The sequence below is a fragment of the Saccostrea cucullata genome, unplaced genomic scaffold (genome assembly GCF_032062105.1).
Source record: "Saccostrea cucullata isolate Sc308-1 unplaced genomic scaffold, CSIRO_AGI_Scuc_v1 ctg10100, whole genome shotgun sequence".
Taxonomy (NCBI): domain Eukaryota; kingdom Metazoa; phylum Mollusca; class Bivalvia; order Ostreida; family Ostreidae; genus Saccostrea; species Saccostrea cuccullata.
The window spans coordinates 9232-24109 of NW_026924361.1; the positions used below are offsets into that span (position 1 = coordinate 9232).

The 14878-nt window shown below is 32.6% G+C and overlaps 1 protein-coding gene across 2 annotated transcripts; it reads right to left on the reverse strand.

Annotated features, from left to right (window-relative positions):
- Positions 1-296: 296 nt before the first annotated feature.
- Positions 297-1483, reverse strand: LOC134266279 (uncharacterized). 2 transcript variants are annotated; one of them, XM_062748494.1, is made up of 3 exons: positions 1175-1483; positions 798-882; positions 297-649 (listed from the first exon to the last, which is right to left on the reverse strand). In XM_062748494.1, exons 1-3 carry the CDS (start codon positions 1176-1178, stop codon positions 334-336), a joined length of 405 nt encoding a protein of 134 aa, XP_062604478.1. In that variant the 5' UTR covers positions 1179-1483; the 3' UTR covers positions 297-333. The 2 variants fall into 2 exon arrangements, with proteins under 2 accessions (XP_062604478.1, XP_062604477.1); XM_062748493.1 differs by lacking the exon at positions 1175-1483 and having other exon boundaries at positions 798-990.
- Positions 1484-14878: the final 13395 nt, after the last annotated feature.

Consider the following 14878-nt stretch of genomic DNA (forward strand, 5'->3'; position numbering starts at 1 on the left):
TATCGCATCTTGCACAACAGACGAAAATCATGACAAAATGCACTTTGCACTTTCACCCATATTGCGTATTATTTTAAGCATAATTCCTTAGAACACCATGAGAAAATAGTTGGGTATGGGTTATATAGAGACAAACTAACAGGAAGCATAATAATTTCTTATATATTATATATTCACATATTTGAAAAACAAAAGGCAATATATTTCTTGAAACCCTAACTTGTTTTTTAAAAAAATACATGTACAAATTTATGATAGTAATTTAAAGTCTTGCGTTTATAATCTCTAAATTTTTACTTTGATCAAACATACAGTTGTCCAATTTGAGACTAATTACGCTGTTCCCTTTTTCGTATCTCTGAATGTTGAAAACATTGGGTGTGCTTCCTCTACTGGTCTGCTTCCGCTTATTTTTGAACTTCGAAACAAACGAGTAAAAAAACTTCCTCTGGAATATTCGTTCCAGCCACCATTGACATGAGATCTTCGTTTTGAGGTTGTATCATACACTCCCTCAGAGAGATCTTTATATGGGTTCTCATCGAATTCTTCCTCTGGAATTGTGGCATATACGTTATCAATACTACAGACTGTCTTTCTAGAGACAGGTCGACCGACTTTTTCTTTACTGTGTCTTGTCATGTTGTTTCTGAAGAACATAATAGAATACCTTGTACAAATAGAAACATTCTTCAGTATTTTATTGTTGAATCCTATATTTTTCTTTCAATCTTATATTGACAAGAACAGTTGCTACAATACGAAGGAAATATGATTGATTTTATTGTGTTTCTTACTTATTCTGTCTAAATCGCTTGACTGCTAGAATTCCCACAATAATTATCGACACTTCCACCACTCCGATTCCCACCATCAGAATCACTGTTTTAACAATGCAAGAAATATAAAGCTTCCTACATAGATTCATTTTATCTTATTTAGTCATTTTACAACAATTGTAAACAAACTCATGTATTTGAATTATTTCAAAAGGCTAATAACAATTAAATAAATAATTAGTCTTTTCCTTTATATCATAAGGGTTATATTACTAGAAATCTTGTTTGATTAATATGACATAAAAAACTGTTTTATGAATGAAACATAAAGCAGCAGGAATGGTGTTAGAGTAGGTTTTTTTTCTATAAACAGTTAAGAATTTTAATTTTCAAACCCATTTCTCGACTGAGAACAAACGTTGTGATTTCCGTTGACGTTACAGCATTTATTGTTGTACTTGGTGAGTTCGGTATTTCTGAATTTATTGAATGTTGTGTGTCTGAAATCAAAGCCGAGATAAATATTGATTGCTCTTGTATAAATAGAGGATATTCAATGTTTTGTCGTTGATAATGGAATTTATTGAATTCACGAGTGGGACAGACTAATCGCACTCGTGAAAATATATTTAAAAAAATCGTGTTTCACGAGTGCAATAAATTCCATATTCAACTACAAAACATTAAATTTTCTGTTTATTACATTTTCTTTAATTTTCCCTTTACGTATTTGTCTTCTTGTAATACAGTCACAAGCTACATGACGTCATATTTGAGCGGTTGATACGTCATAGCTAAGTGATGCGAGATTGAAAATGTTGTAAACATCGATTTCAGACATAGTTTGGGGGATTTTGGCAGTTTTATTCTCTGTCAGAATGGTTTATTTACACTCTCTCCACATATATTATTATAACAGTCCGAGAAATATTTTTACAACAATCTTCGTTATTGGAAGGAAAATTGAGAGTTTTACCACGTTTCTGATATTTGTCACACTGTGAAAGGATATCATTTTTATTCAATGAATAAATTACAGTATTTCACTTTTGAAAATGTAATAATACCGGGTATATGTATACAGAAATACTACAAAATCTTTCAAAACTCCTGCTTTGAAGGAAAGAACAAGGTTCCATCAAATAAATCAAAGGTCAAGTAGACACTTATCCACTTATTGTACTTGAGTTCTGAGGAAATGATTGCTTCGAGGAACTCAGAACTCTAAGTCAAATCACTTGACTCACAATACAAAATTTAGATTAATAGTTGTCGAATCTACATTTCAAATTGAACTCTTGATAAAAGACACTACAGAATCTGACACCTCTTTTACATATAAAAATTTGTTACTGAATATAAACGATAACTATAATCAAGTTAAATACCAGGAGAAGCTTCTGACAAGCTTAAAAAGCTTTCAACAATCTCGTTTAAAGAAGGTTTTTTTTTTTATCTTTCTAAAGAGAGTTAATAATTTTAACTTTCAAACCCATTTCTCGACTGAGAGCAAACGTTGTGGTTTCTGTTGAGGTTATAGCATTCAGAATTGTGCTTGATGAATTTGGTATTTCTGAATTTATCGTATGTTGTGAGTCTGAAAGCAAAGCCAAGAGATCTATTGATTGCCCTTGTATAATACCGGGTACATGTATACAGAAATAATATGAAATCTTTCAAAACTCTGCTTTGAAGGAAAGAACAAGGTTCCATCAAATTAATCAAAGGTTAAGTAGACACTTATCCACTTATTGTACTTGAGTTCTGAGGAAATGATTGCTTCGAGGAACTCAGAACTCTAAGTCAAATCACTTGACTCACAATATAAAATTTAGATTAATACATGTCGAATCTACATTTCAAATTGAACTCTTAGTAAAAGACACTACAGAATCTGACACCTCTTCTACATATAGAAATTTGTTACTGAATATAAACGTTAACTATAATCATGTTGTAACAGGAGAAGCTTCTGACAAGCTTAAATAGCTTTCAACAATCTCGTTTAAAGAAGGTTATTTTTTTTTTCTAAAGAGAGTTATTTCTGAATTTGTCGTATGTTGTGAGTCTGAAAGCAAAGCCAAGAGAACTATTTATCACCCTTGTATAATAACGGGTACATGTATACAGAAATGATATAAAATGTTTCAAAACTCCTGCTTCGAAGGAAAGAACAGGGTTACATCAAGTTAATCAAAGTTTAAGTAAGCACTTATCCACTTATTGTACTTGAGGTCTGAGGAAATGGGAAACTCGAGGAACTCGGAACTCAGTGTTAAATCATTTGACTCATTATGTAACATTTAGATTTATATATGTTGATTCTACATATCCAATTGAACTCTTGATAAGAGATACTTCAGACTGTGAAACCTCGTGTTCATATAGAGAATTGTTACTGAATATAAACGTTAAGGATCATCAATTTGTAAACAAATTTATGTAACTGTTACATAATAAAATATGTGCAAATCAAATCGATTTGTAAACTAAAAGAAGCTACCGACAAGTTATTTATGTTACATGACTCTTTACGGCCCCATTTAAAGTTTTCATGCAATTTCTAAGGTAGTTGTTAAGACCTTGTTAGTAAATGTATCATTGTGTAATATTTTGAGTGCCATATTACAATCCATTTGTTATTTCATTGCTAGAACACTTTTGACTACGAATTAATCGATCTGAATTAAGGAGTTCATATAACTGTTCATAAAAAGACAATTAAAATGTTTAGATCTTATTCAAACATGCAATAATACAAATTAATTTTTAAAACCTTTCATAAATATATAACTTTAAATGATTCATTTTTTTTTTATAAAATAAACGTTAAAGCCGCTTAACCCGAAACAGGCACATATTATCTTACACAACAAAAGTGCTTCATTACATAGATAATGTATTGAAAGAAATTATAAGATTGATTTAATAGTTTATTACAACAATCCTTACATGGAAAACGCAGATCAAAAACCTTATTGACAAACAGTAGTTCCTGACGGAAGTTACGATCTGTTGTGATCTCAATTTTGTTTATCGGATATATCTTATAATGAAGATAATTCAAACCCGAGTATTTTTTTCTCTATTATAAGAAGCCTTAGTCATAATACATCTTTTCAAAATTAAGAAATTATGAATATAATCCATAGAAATTTTCATATTAATATGCATATTTAAAGAATAAAGGAAGATCAGATACTTTAAATGATTTTTTAAAAGGAGCTAAAATATTGTCCGTGTACAGGTTATATATGTGTACTTTGTTGTGAAAAAAATGCTCGGGTTCGTTCTTCATGAGATAAACATGTAAGCGATAAATTTATTTTTTCGAAGGTGATTTCACGCAATATCAACAATGATCAACATAGGATTATTTTTTGTGTGACCTAACAAAAATTATTTTTTTAACTTTTGAATTTTGATATCTTTTAAGAGAAAAGGACTTTGGGGATATAATTTGACAAAAGTTGAAACAATTTATGGACAATTATTTTTCAAGAAGAAAATCGAATATATATTTTTAGCGATTAGAATCGGACCAAGCGGCTTTAAAGATCGTTTCTAAAAATATGTTGCATTGTAATTAACATACTTCATAGACGTATACCATAAAATGTTCATGACCATTTTATTCTCCATCTCTATATTTCGGCATTTATTGTCAGTTTAGATAATTTATTATAAAAAGATATATTAAGATCATGAAAGTAGATTTTTTGTTTTCTTTTATGCACATTCTGTTTCTTTCTTACCAGTAGATGCTCCCATAATCCCTCTTGTTGAAGGCAGTGGTGACATTGATCTGTCTAATGTTACTGGTACAGAACTCAAAACTTCCGTCGTAATCTCTTTTGTTGCGTGTTGAAAAGCTGTAGAATCTGGAGAAGATGATTTTATCAGTTCTCCTGGTGAAGAACTCAAAACTTTACTCATTATCTCTTTTGATGTTGTTAGTTGGGTAGCTGTCGAATTTCGGAAATTTGTTTTCATTGTTTTTCTTGTAGTTACTTCTCTTGATGAAGGTATTTTCGTTGACAGTATTTTTAGAATTGTTGTTTGAATTGTAGATGAGAATTTTTCAGATAATGATTTTTTTGTTGATATTGCTGTTGTCGTCTTTTTTTCCTTCGGTGTCGTGGATATCTTTAACGTGGGTAAAAATGTTGTTGCCAACGTTGTTATTAATGTTGATCTTCTTGAAATCTTCGATACTGTAATAAAATAAAAGGGCATGTTTGGTCGATATATACTAAATAAATAAAAGGAAAGGGCTAGACAAAACGGCTCAGAACTGTATGTAAAGACGTCATAAAGTGATAAAATACAGAATAAAGGCAAATTTGTCTGAAATTAAAATCACCCATTCAAAGGATGGCAGTCTATCGTAATTTTAACCATGCTAGGATTGTGCTAGCTAAATAACGAATGTCATGACAGGGACATGTATTTCCTTGCCACATGACCTTCTTTAACCAATCAAATAACGCATTGTATGGATTGATTGATTGATAGTATGTTGTTTTACGTCCCATTCAAGAATTTTTTACTCATAAACAGAAGTAACCATTTTTTGCTGAAGGGATTCAAATTTTGACATTTACTCGGCACTCAGGGCCACTCAGTGAGGGAACTTCATCGTGCTAACGTCTGTCCTCGGTTTTAAAGGTCTTATCAGAAGGACCCGCCACTTTTACTTCAAAGTGCCGCGCACATGGCAAAGAAAAAGTTGCTACCCATTTTTTTTAAAACGTCAGTCGTAGTCGAGATTCGAACTCACGACCTCCCGATCACGAATCCACCGCAAACGGTTATCGTATGGAATCATTACCGGTATAATGAGGTATGATTAAACTCATTTATTCCTTGTTCTGTGAATTTCTAATTTTTGAAAAATAATAATTCGTATAAATAGTGTCTTGGCTTCCAGATATATTATATATTAATTTTTTTTTTCCAGTACAATGTAATTCTTATGAAATGAAAAGCCTACCTATAAAAGAATATCAGAATGTCAATTCTGTCACTCTATTTTGCTTTCTAATTTTAATTTTCTAATTTCATTTTAATAAAACATACATCTATATTTTAAACGTTTAAGTTATATTTGAAATTGGGCATCAGGTCATTTATCAAATTTATTTTGAAAGTCTGGTGATGATTTTGATGCTTAAAAATAACAAAAACTAAATTTACAATAATTTCTTTAAAATATCTTAATTAGTCAAATACTTATTTAATATTTAGAGTTTGACATAAATGACAAAATTATTTACCTGTTAAGGTTAATTGAAAACCTTTATCTGTAAATCTGTCGTCGTTGGAGTAGAGAGTGATCATAAGTTTGTTTCCTTGTGCATTTCTATTTGTAATTACGTTGCCACATTGATTAAAGAGAGTGAAGTTACTGCCCGTAATTTCCTGTATCTAGTAAATTCGTTTATATGTTAGTTTTTCAGAAATACCTTTGAGAAGGAAAAAAGAAAAATATTATAAACAAAACAAATTATTAAATATATATCTTGGCTGTAAAAAGCCAATGATTAATATAGTTTTGCTTGTCGTTAATTATGTTCCCCAAACGAAGTTGGGGAACATATTGTTTTTACTCTGTTTCTTATTATTAAGGTCTTCCGACTTCCTTCGGAAGACCTTATTGTTTTCCTTCTGTTTTCTATTATTATTATTATTAAGGTCTTCCGTCTTCACGGAAGACCTTATAGTGATTCTATTGTTTCTTATTATTATTAAGGTCTTCCGTCTTCACGGAAGACCTTATAGTTATTCTATTGTTTCTTATTATTATTCTTTTTTTTTAGACAAAATTTTGTGCAGGCGATTTCTCGTAAACTATTCGGTGGATTTCAATGAAAATTTCAGGAATTATAGGTCATTATATGAATTTTATATAAAATTCCGTTTGTTGGAAAATTCGCTACCAGTGCCAAGTTATGGGCAATTTCCTGATTTTAAAATGCAATTTTGTCTTCGAATGTTCTCGAAAACGGCTCAAGATATTAACTGGAGACTTGTTAGAGATGATAGACCATGAGTTATAGATGTGCAATTTTGCCTTCGTTTTCGTCGTCAGTACTTCCGGTCGCTACAGGAAGCGAATTCAAAATGTGCACTTTTTCAACTTTTTTTGTTTTTCAATATTTTTCTTTGATATAATTAATAGTAATTAAGATCCTACTGGAAAGGCCAAATATATAATTTATTTAAGAATTGATCAATCCACACACTAGATATTTGCATTTAAAAATCTGAAGCGTGTCCAAGATGGCGGCGGTCTCTGTAAACTCCGCCATTAAGCAAGTCGGGTTCTAGAAGGTCAGCTGAGCGTTTAGATGAACGAAACTTCTACTAAAAAGATTTATGAAATGTAAAGGATTCTTTAGATTGTTACATCGCAATTACGTTGCATTGAGTATAGTTTTTATATGAGGTTTCCTCAAACTTCTATTGAAATTGCTTTTGTCTGCATCTCATAGTAGAATACAACATGACTATAAGTGGAAATACGATGAATACAGTCTTTTGTTTTGCACCAGGGAAAACTTATCCTAAACCATGGTTATAAGTAATAGCTTTTCAAGAAACTTGCCTGACTTAATATTCACTATGTTTCTGAAGTATTACTTGACTTCTGTTTATTTTATCTCGCAGGCTTATGACATATTAAATGAATAGAAAAGACAAAAATAAGAAAAACATTTTTTTAAAAAGATTGTTTATTAAAGGTAATATAAATATTCTTGTAATAAATGCAAGTTATTGAACATGAAGAGTATCAGATTCCTTGACCGTCGGAGGGCGAGTGAATTTTTTTTTCAGTGAAACATTCCAGTCTTTTCATGAACGTGTAACTCATCTCCACTTTGGGGGTAAACAGGATACAAAATTCATGGAAAATCTCACCCAATTCACAGCTTTAGTGTTACTTGGCCGTATACGATATTATATTTGTATAATGTGATAAATATACTTTCTTACGCTCGAAATTCCGGTTATAGAACATACATTTTTAATTTTCATTGAAGCTATCAGATTCATTAAATAGATCAAACATTTCAAAGGAATAGCGTAAACTACTTGTGACGTTTGGCACGAAATAATGTGTCATGGCCGACTTCAGTAGTAGACAAATGGCGACAATAGTGCAGAAATATATAACATTGGCATGCCTGTATATGGTTTTGCATGGAATAAAAAGTTGAATACATATCGAATAAAGGAAAGAAAACAGTATCATCTGTTCATCACTAATAGATTATCTATCCTAAAAATTACTGTTAAAACTCAAGTAACAAGTTCCGATGTGATCATCTTGAGCAAGTTTGGCGCGAAGATTAACTCGTGGCGTTTAACACAAAATTATGAATAGTGACCGCCTTTCATTATTCTAAGACAGATGAATTGTTTCAGAAGTAATATACAAGTAGATTTAGAGATGTGGTCCCAATAGCATAACAGTAAGCGCTTTATATTTCCATGCTGGCGACCCGGGCTCAATCTCCTTTGTTTCCATAAAAAGTTTTATCACTTTTTCAGCTGGATTTTGCAAAAGGGGGGGGGGGGGGGGGTCAGTTTGATTTTAGAATCGGACGGAAGACCTCTCGTTGCTCGCAACGAGTTTCTTTTCTAGTTAAGGTCTTCCGTCTTCACGGAAGACCTTATAGTGATTCTACTGTTTCTTATTATTATTCTTATTATTCTTTTTTTTGACAAAATTTTGTGCAGGCGATTTATCGAAAACTATTCAGCGGTTTTTCATGAAACTTTCACAAAATATGTGTCATTATATGAAGTTGTTACATCCGAAGAAAAATTTGGAAAATTCGCTTCTGGTGCCAAGTTATGGACAATTTCCTGATTTTAAAATGCGATTTTGTCGCCCCTTTTTATCAAAAATGGCTAAGGATATGAACTGGAGACTTATTGGAGATGACAGATCATGAATTTGTGGTTTGCAGAATTGCCTTTTCGTGCGTCGTCAGTACTTCCGGTCGTTACGAATTGCAAACTTAAAAAAATCGTATTTTCTAACTTTTTTGTTTTTCAGTATTTTTCATTTATATTTGGTATGGTAGTAGAAGCCCTCCGTATAATGCTTACTATTTAATTTGTTTGAATGGTGATAAATCTTAACTCTAGATATTAGCATTCAAAAATCTGAAGCGGGTCCAAAATGGCGGCTGTCTCTGTCACCGCCGACATTTCGCAATAGTGGTTTACGGAGGCAGTCGAGCGTTTGCTTGAACGAAAGTAACATAAGAATAAATGAAATGTAAAGGAATACTTGGATTGTCACGTCGTAGTTTCGTTGCAGTTCTGTGTCAAACTAACATCTTCTATAATTGGTTTTGGCTAGTTTTCAAAGTAGAAAAACAAAAGACAATTTCGCACAATGTGCAAATGAAATTCGATACCTTATATCTTTTGTGCATCACGGAAAAACATATAAGTAATACTTTCTAAAAAAAGAATATCAATTTATATTGTCAGTATAAATCTTCACCACTGTTTTTCCTATACACACTTGTGTCATATTAAACTATACTGAAAGGAAAAAGAAACGCATATTTTACTTTTAAATTAAATTAAAACTATTATTTCGAAAATGTTTTCCAGTATTGTTATCAAACATTTTAATTCATCTTTAATCTACAAGATTTCAAAATCTTGTGTGACTTTGACTTTTTGATTAATTCCGATTTTTGGGGAAAGTATTATTGAAATTGATATGTCGATACCCCCCAAAATTAAAATAAAAATTCTCATCATCTCCCTTGCACATTGGTAACAGCCTTGATTTTCCTGTGCATTGAGTTCACCAGAGCATTTATCTATTATTCAACTCTTCCGACAATAGTCTTAATGGTTGATAGAAGCTGTATTATTCCAAAGCCAACAAATTCCCCCGCCAATGAGTGCCACGAATTTTCATTTTAGGATAGAATTTACAGAATCCAGCTGGTTTGGTACACGTGAATGTTTATGAGAAAGTCTCGACAAACACTGACTATATTTTCCCAGTGTGAACATGCTAAAAACATTACGCACACGACGCGTACGTGCGCGCGTGAGAGTAAAATTGACGTAAAAGTTGCCAAGCTCGCGGACTAAATTAGAGCAGAGAATTTCTGTCAATTTTAGGTTGAAAATATTGGTATGATAGTTTGCTGTATAAATATCGGTTTCAGTGATAATACCTTGACAACAACCGAGGTGACATGACGAAAAGCCCTGTCTTGATGTGACGTTGTTACGCGTCAACGTCAGCGCCATGGTTGGATGGAAACCTTTTAATTTACTCTCTGACAACTGAAAAACCTTTTTTTGTTGAAAAGTTTAAAACAAACTGTACAGCAACATCTTGTTTCTTTTTTATTCACTTACGCAATTCAATTACGGGAACCAGCGTTACTTCCGTCAGCCATACCATGATTGCACGAAAAATATACTGATTGCAAATGCGGAAAACGATGTCTATAACTACAATGTGTAAGGATAGTGGATTAGCACCACAAAATGTGATCATAAAATTGTCATCATCAACATGCACGTGTTTTTGGCTTTTTATCATTTCCCCTACGTGACTTCATACATTTCATGGTTGAGTAATTTTGACCAGCAATTTTAGTGCACAGTAATCAAAATACACATTTGACCAATTTTCATAATTTTCGGCCATAAAGTTAAATATATTTCGCTATTATGCTATTATGTGTTTCTTTTTCCTTTCAGTATATAAATAAGACAAAAATAAGAAAACGATTTTTTTAAAGATCGCTTCATGGAGTTTATTTTTGCATTCTTGTTTCAAATATCTGATTCAAGTTATTGAGTATAAATGATTTCTGATTCCTTGACCATCAAAGGGCGAGCCATGTTTTCCGGCGAAACGTTTCAACCTTTTTCAATTAACTAATCGGGATAGTTCAGTTTGGGGATAAACAGGAAATTGAAAAAAAAATCATAACCGTTTCACCGCTTTAGTGTTACAAGCATATATAACAATATGGACTTTTTAAAATGTGTTAAATATACTTTCTAAATCTGGAATCTTAGGCTATGAGAACGTTCTTTTTTTTAAATTTCATTGAAGCTATCACACCTATTTAATAGAACATTCCAAAAAAGAAAAAGCGCGAAGATTACCCGGTAACTCGTGGCGTTTGGCGCTAAATTTTGAATAGTGACCTGCCTTTCATAATTTTAAGAGAGAGGCACTGCTTCGTAAATATGTACAAGTAGATTTAGTGTAGATGTCCCTATAGTGTAATATTTAGTGCGTTGAAATTTTGTGCTGGCGACTTGGGTTCAATTCCCTTGTGTGCAAATCTTTTTTTTACATTTTCAGCACGATTTTACGTTTTCTTTCCGGAATCGGACGGAAGACCTCTCGTTGCTCGCAACGAGTTTCATCTAGTTATTCTTATTATTCTTTTTTTTGACAAAATTTTGTGCAGGCGATTTCTCGAAAACTATTCAGTGGTTTTTCATGAAACTTTCACAAAATATGCGTCATTATATGAAGTTGTTACATCCGAAGAGTAATATGGAAAATTCGCTTCCGGTGCCAAGTTATGGACAATTTCCTGATTTTAAAATGCGATTTTGTCGCGCACTTTTATCGAAAATGGCTAAGGATATGAACTGGAGACTTATTGGAGATGATAGATCATGACTTTGTGGATTGCAGAATCGCCTTTTCGTGTGTCGTCAGTACTTCCGGTCGTTACGAGATGCAAATTAAAAAAAAATCGTATTTTCTAACTTTTTTGTTTTTCAGTATTTTTCATTTTTATTTGGTATGGTAATAGAAGCCCTCCTTATAATGCTTACTATTTAATTTTTTTGAATGTTGATAAATCTAAAGTCTAGATATTTGCATTCAAAAATCTGAAGCGGGTCCACAATGGCGGCTGTCTCTGTCAACTTCGCCATTTCGCGAGTAGGGGTTTATGGAGGCAGCTGAGCGTTTGATTAAACCATTCTGACATAAGGATACATGAAATGTAAAAAACTACTTCGACTCTCACGTAGTATTAAATGGTTGGAGGAGTTACCTCCCCTTACTTGTTTATATTATAATAGATAATCAATGTAAATATTGTAATTAATTGGTCAATTGACTAAAGAATTAAACAAGTATTATTGATAAATGATGTTCTGTTAGAAAATAATAATGGTGTTGCCAAAAGAAAGACAGTCTGTTTTATTTTATCAATATGATATCTGATAACTTATGATCATTGATTAAGTTGAGGTACACGGGGGCAGTACAGCCAACTGGCTTGTGTCTTCACTTTGGTACAGAAACCAATTGGTTTATCGATCAAATAGGATTGTGCAAAGTTGCCGTAGTCAGTGACTAGTTAAAATGTAGCTGTGTGACATTAGCTATAGGTTTGTCATTAGGACAGAGAAGCTCTTACAAAGTTAAATCATACTGTGTAAGTATATTGTAGCCACTTGGCTAGAGTTATATAGGCAACTTGGTAAGCAGTTATACACCAGGCAGATGTTAAAGGCTAAATCAAGAGGCACCAGGCAGATAGATGTTGACTTATATAGTCAGTTTTACGAGTATAGTGAGGCAATTATCATATGGCACCAGGCAGGTGCCGGTATTAACTGAAGATATATAATTATACAAAGCACTTAGGTCATTTGATTTAAAGACACCAGGCAGGTGTCATATTATTATCTGTATATATTGCATTCAATCATATCCCCAGTAAAACTCGGTAATCCGAGCACGGACCTACTGACCACTCAGGTCCGACACGTTACAGTAGTACGTTGCAATTGAGTGACAATCTTAAAACTTAATTTCCGTTTCACTGCTTTAGTTAACTCGGCTAGATACGATATGTAATGTGTATAATGTGTTACATATACTTTCTTAACGTCAAAATGAAATAAAGGCGCTAAGAATGTTTTATTTTTAAAATTTAATTGATGCTATCATACCTATCTAATAGATCAGTCCAAAGAAAAGGCGCGAATATTTACTCGTGGCGTTTGGCGCGAAATTATGAATGCTTTTTATAATTCTTAGACAGGTGAACTGTTGCAAAAGTACCGTGGTATACACAAGTATATTTAGAGCAGTACTCCCAATAGCTTAATGGTTAGCGCGTTGGGGATATAAAAGTAAAAAAAAAAAGCGCATTCACGTTGGCGACATCGTTTCAATCCTCCTTGTGACCAAAATTTTGAATCTCTTTTCAGCTCGATTTTATGTGGGTTTCTTTTCCTAAAACGGACGGAAGACCTCTCGTTGCTCGCAACGAGATCGTATCTAGTTATTAAGGTCTTACGTTTCCAACGGAAGACCTTATTGTTTTCGTTCGGTTTCTTTTTCCCTATTATTATTATTATTATTATTTTTTTTTTTCTTACCGATTTTTGTGCAAGCGAATTCTCGGAAACGGCTCAGCCGATTTTCACGAAACTTTCAGATCTTATAGATATTGGTCTGAACCTTATTGGAAATTTTTTATATGTACGTCGTCACTTCCGGTCGAGAGATATGGACGATTTTCTGATTTTAAGAGGGTCAGCTTGTCCGGGCAATCACTAAAAAACGAATGAAGATATTGACTTGAGATTTTCAGTGAAGGTAGAGGAAGGATTGTTGAATTGCTTTTTTGAGTTTATATCTTTCCAGCGCATAAAGCGTTGAAGCTTGTCTGAGCTCGTTTTTATTGTTATTTTTCTGACCATCTAATTTTGTGTACGCGATTTCTCAAAGACTACTGGATGGATTTTCATGAAATTTGCAGGAACAATGTGTTGTTATCTGAAGTTATTTTATCCGAGAGATTTTTTGGAAATTCCTTTCTGGTGCCAAGTTACGGACAGTTTTCTGATTTTAAAATGACATTTTGTTCGCGGATAATCTAAAGAACGGTAAAAGATATCACTGTGAAACTTTCAGGGATTATAGATCGTGATAAGTACTATCCAAGACGCGATCTTTTGTACGTCGTCTCTACTTCCTGTCGTAACGGCATGCAAAGAAAAAAGTCGAATTTTTAAAACTTTTTTGTTTTTCAATATTTTCAAATGATATTAGTATGGTTGATAGAAACATTTATTATTAGGCTGAATATATAATTTGTTTGTAAATTGCTGAATTCGAACTCGAGATATTAACATTCAAAAGTCTGAAGCGGGACCATAATGGCGGCGGTCTCTGTCAATTCCGACATTTCGCAATAGGGGTTTACAGAGGCAGCCGAGCGTTTGCTTGAACGAAAGTTACATAAGGAGCAATGAAATGTGTAGGGATACTTGGATTGTCACGTCGTAGGTTCGTTGCAGTTCTATGTCAAACTACATTTATAATCCAATGTATCCTTACAAGTCTTTTGGAATTGGTTTTGGTTGTTTCACAAAGTAGAAATAGAAAAGAATTAATGTTCAAATTAAGTACAATATCTACTAATTTTTGTTTTGCATCACGGAAACACATAGCTTAAATCATAGTTATAATAAATATTTTTAAAAACAATATTTATAGTAAGTACAAAACGTGACCAATGTTTTCCAATGCACACTTGTGTCATATTTGAAGCTCGCCTGGGCTCGAAAAATAGACTCACAAGTATCTCGCAAAATTTGACACGTTTTCTTTGATATCTTTATACCTGTAAATTTGGTTAACAGATATGTAATAAAAGTTGTTCAGAATAACAAGTTTTTTCATTTAATAAGAAGAAAATGGGTCTGACCCCTCAAATAAGGGGCCTAGAGGGACAATAACGTTTCAATTCATAACTCTTTAACTATCAAGATTCTGTTATATATTTCTAAAAGCAAAAATGTTTTTCTTAACAATCTACAACAAAACATTGAAAAAGTATGATCATACGTTACGTTAAAAAGGGCCATAAGGAGCCAAGATGCTGAAATTTTTGCTTCTTTTTATCTCCAAAAGGAGAAATATTTTGATAAGGAGTATTGAATAAGAGATCTTTAGAATCGTATTTTAAACAATATACAACAATTCAATTTTTGCAAAAACCGCCCCATTAAGGACTTGAAGGGCTGGCCTCTATATATTTCTATCATGCATAGCTAAA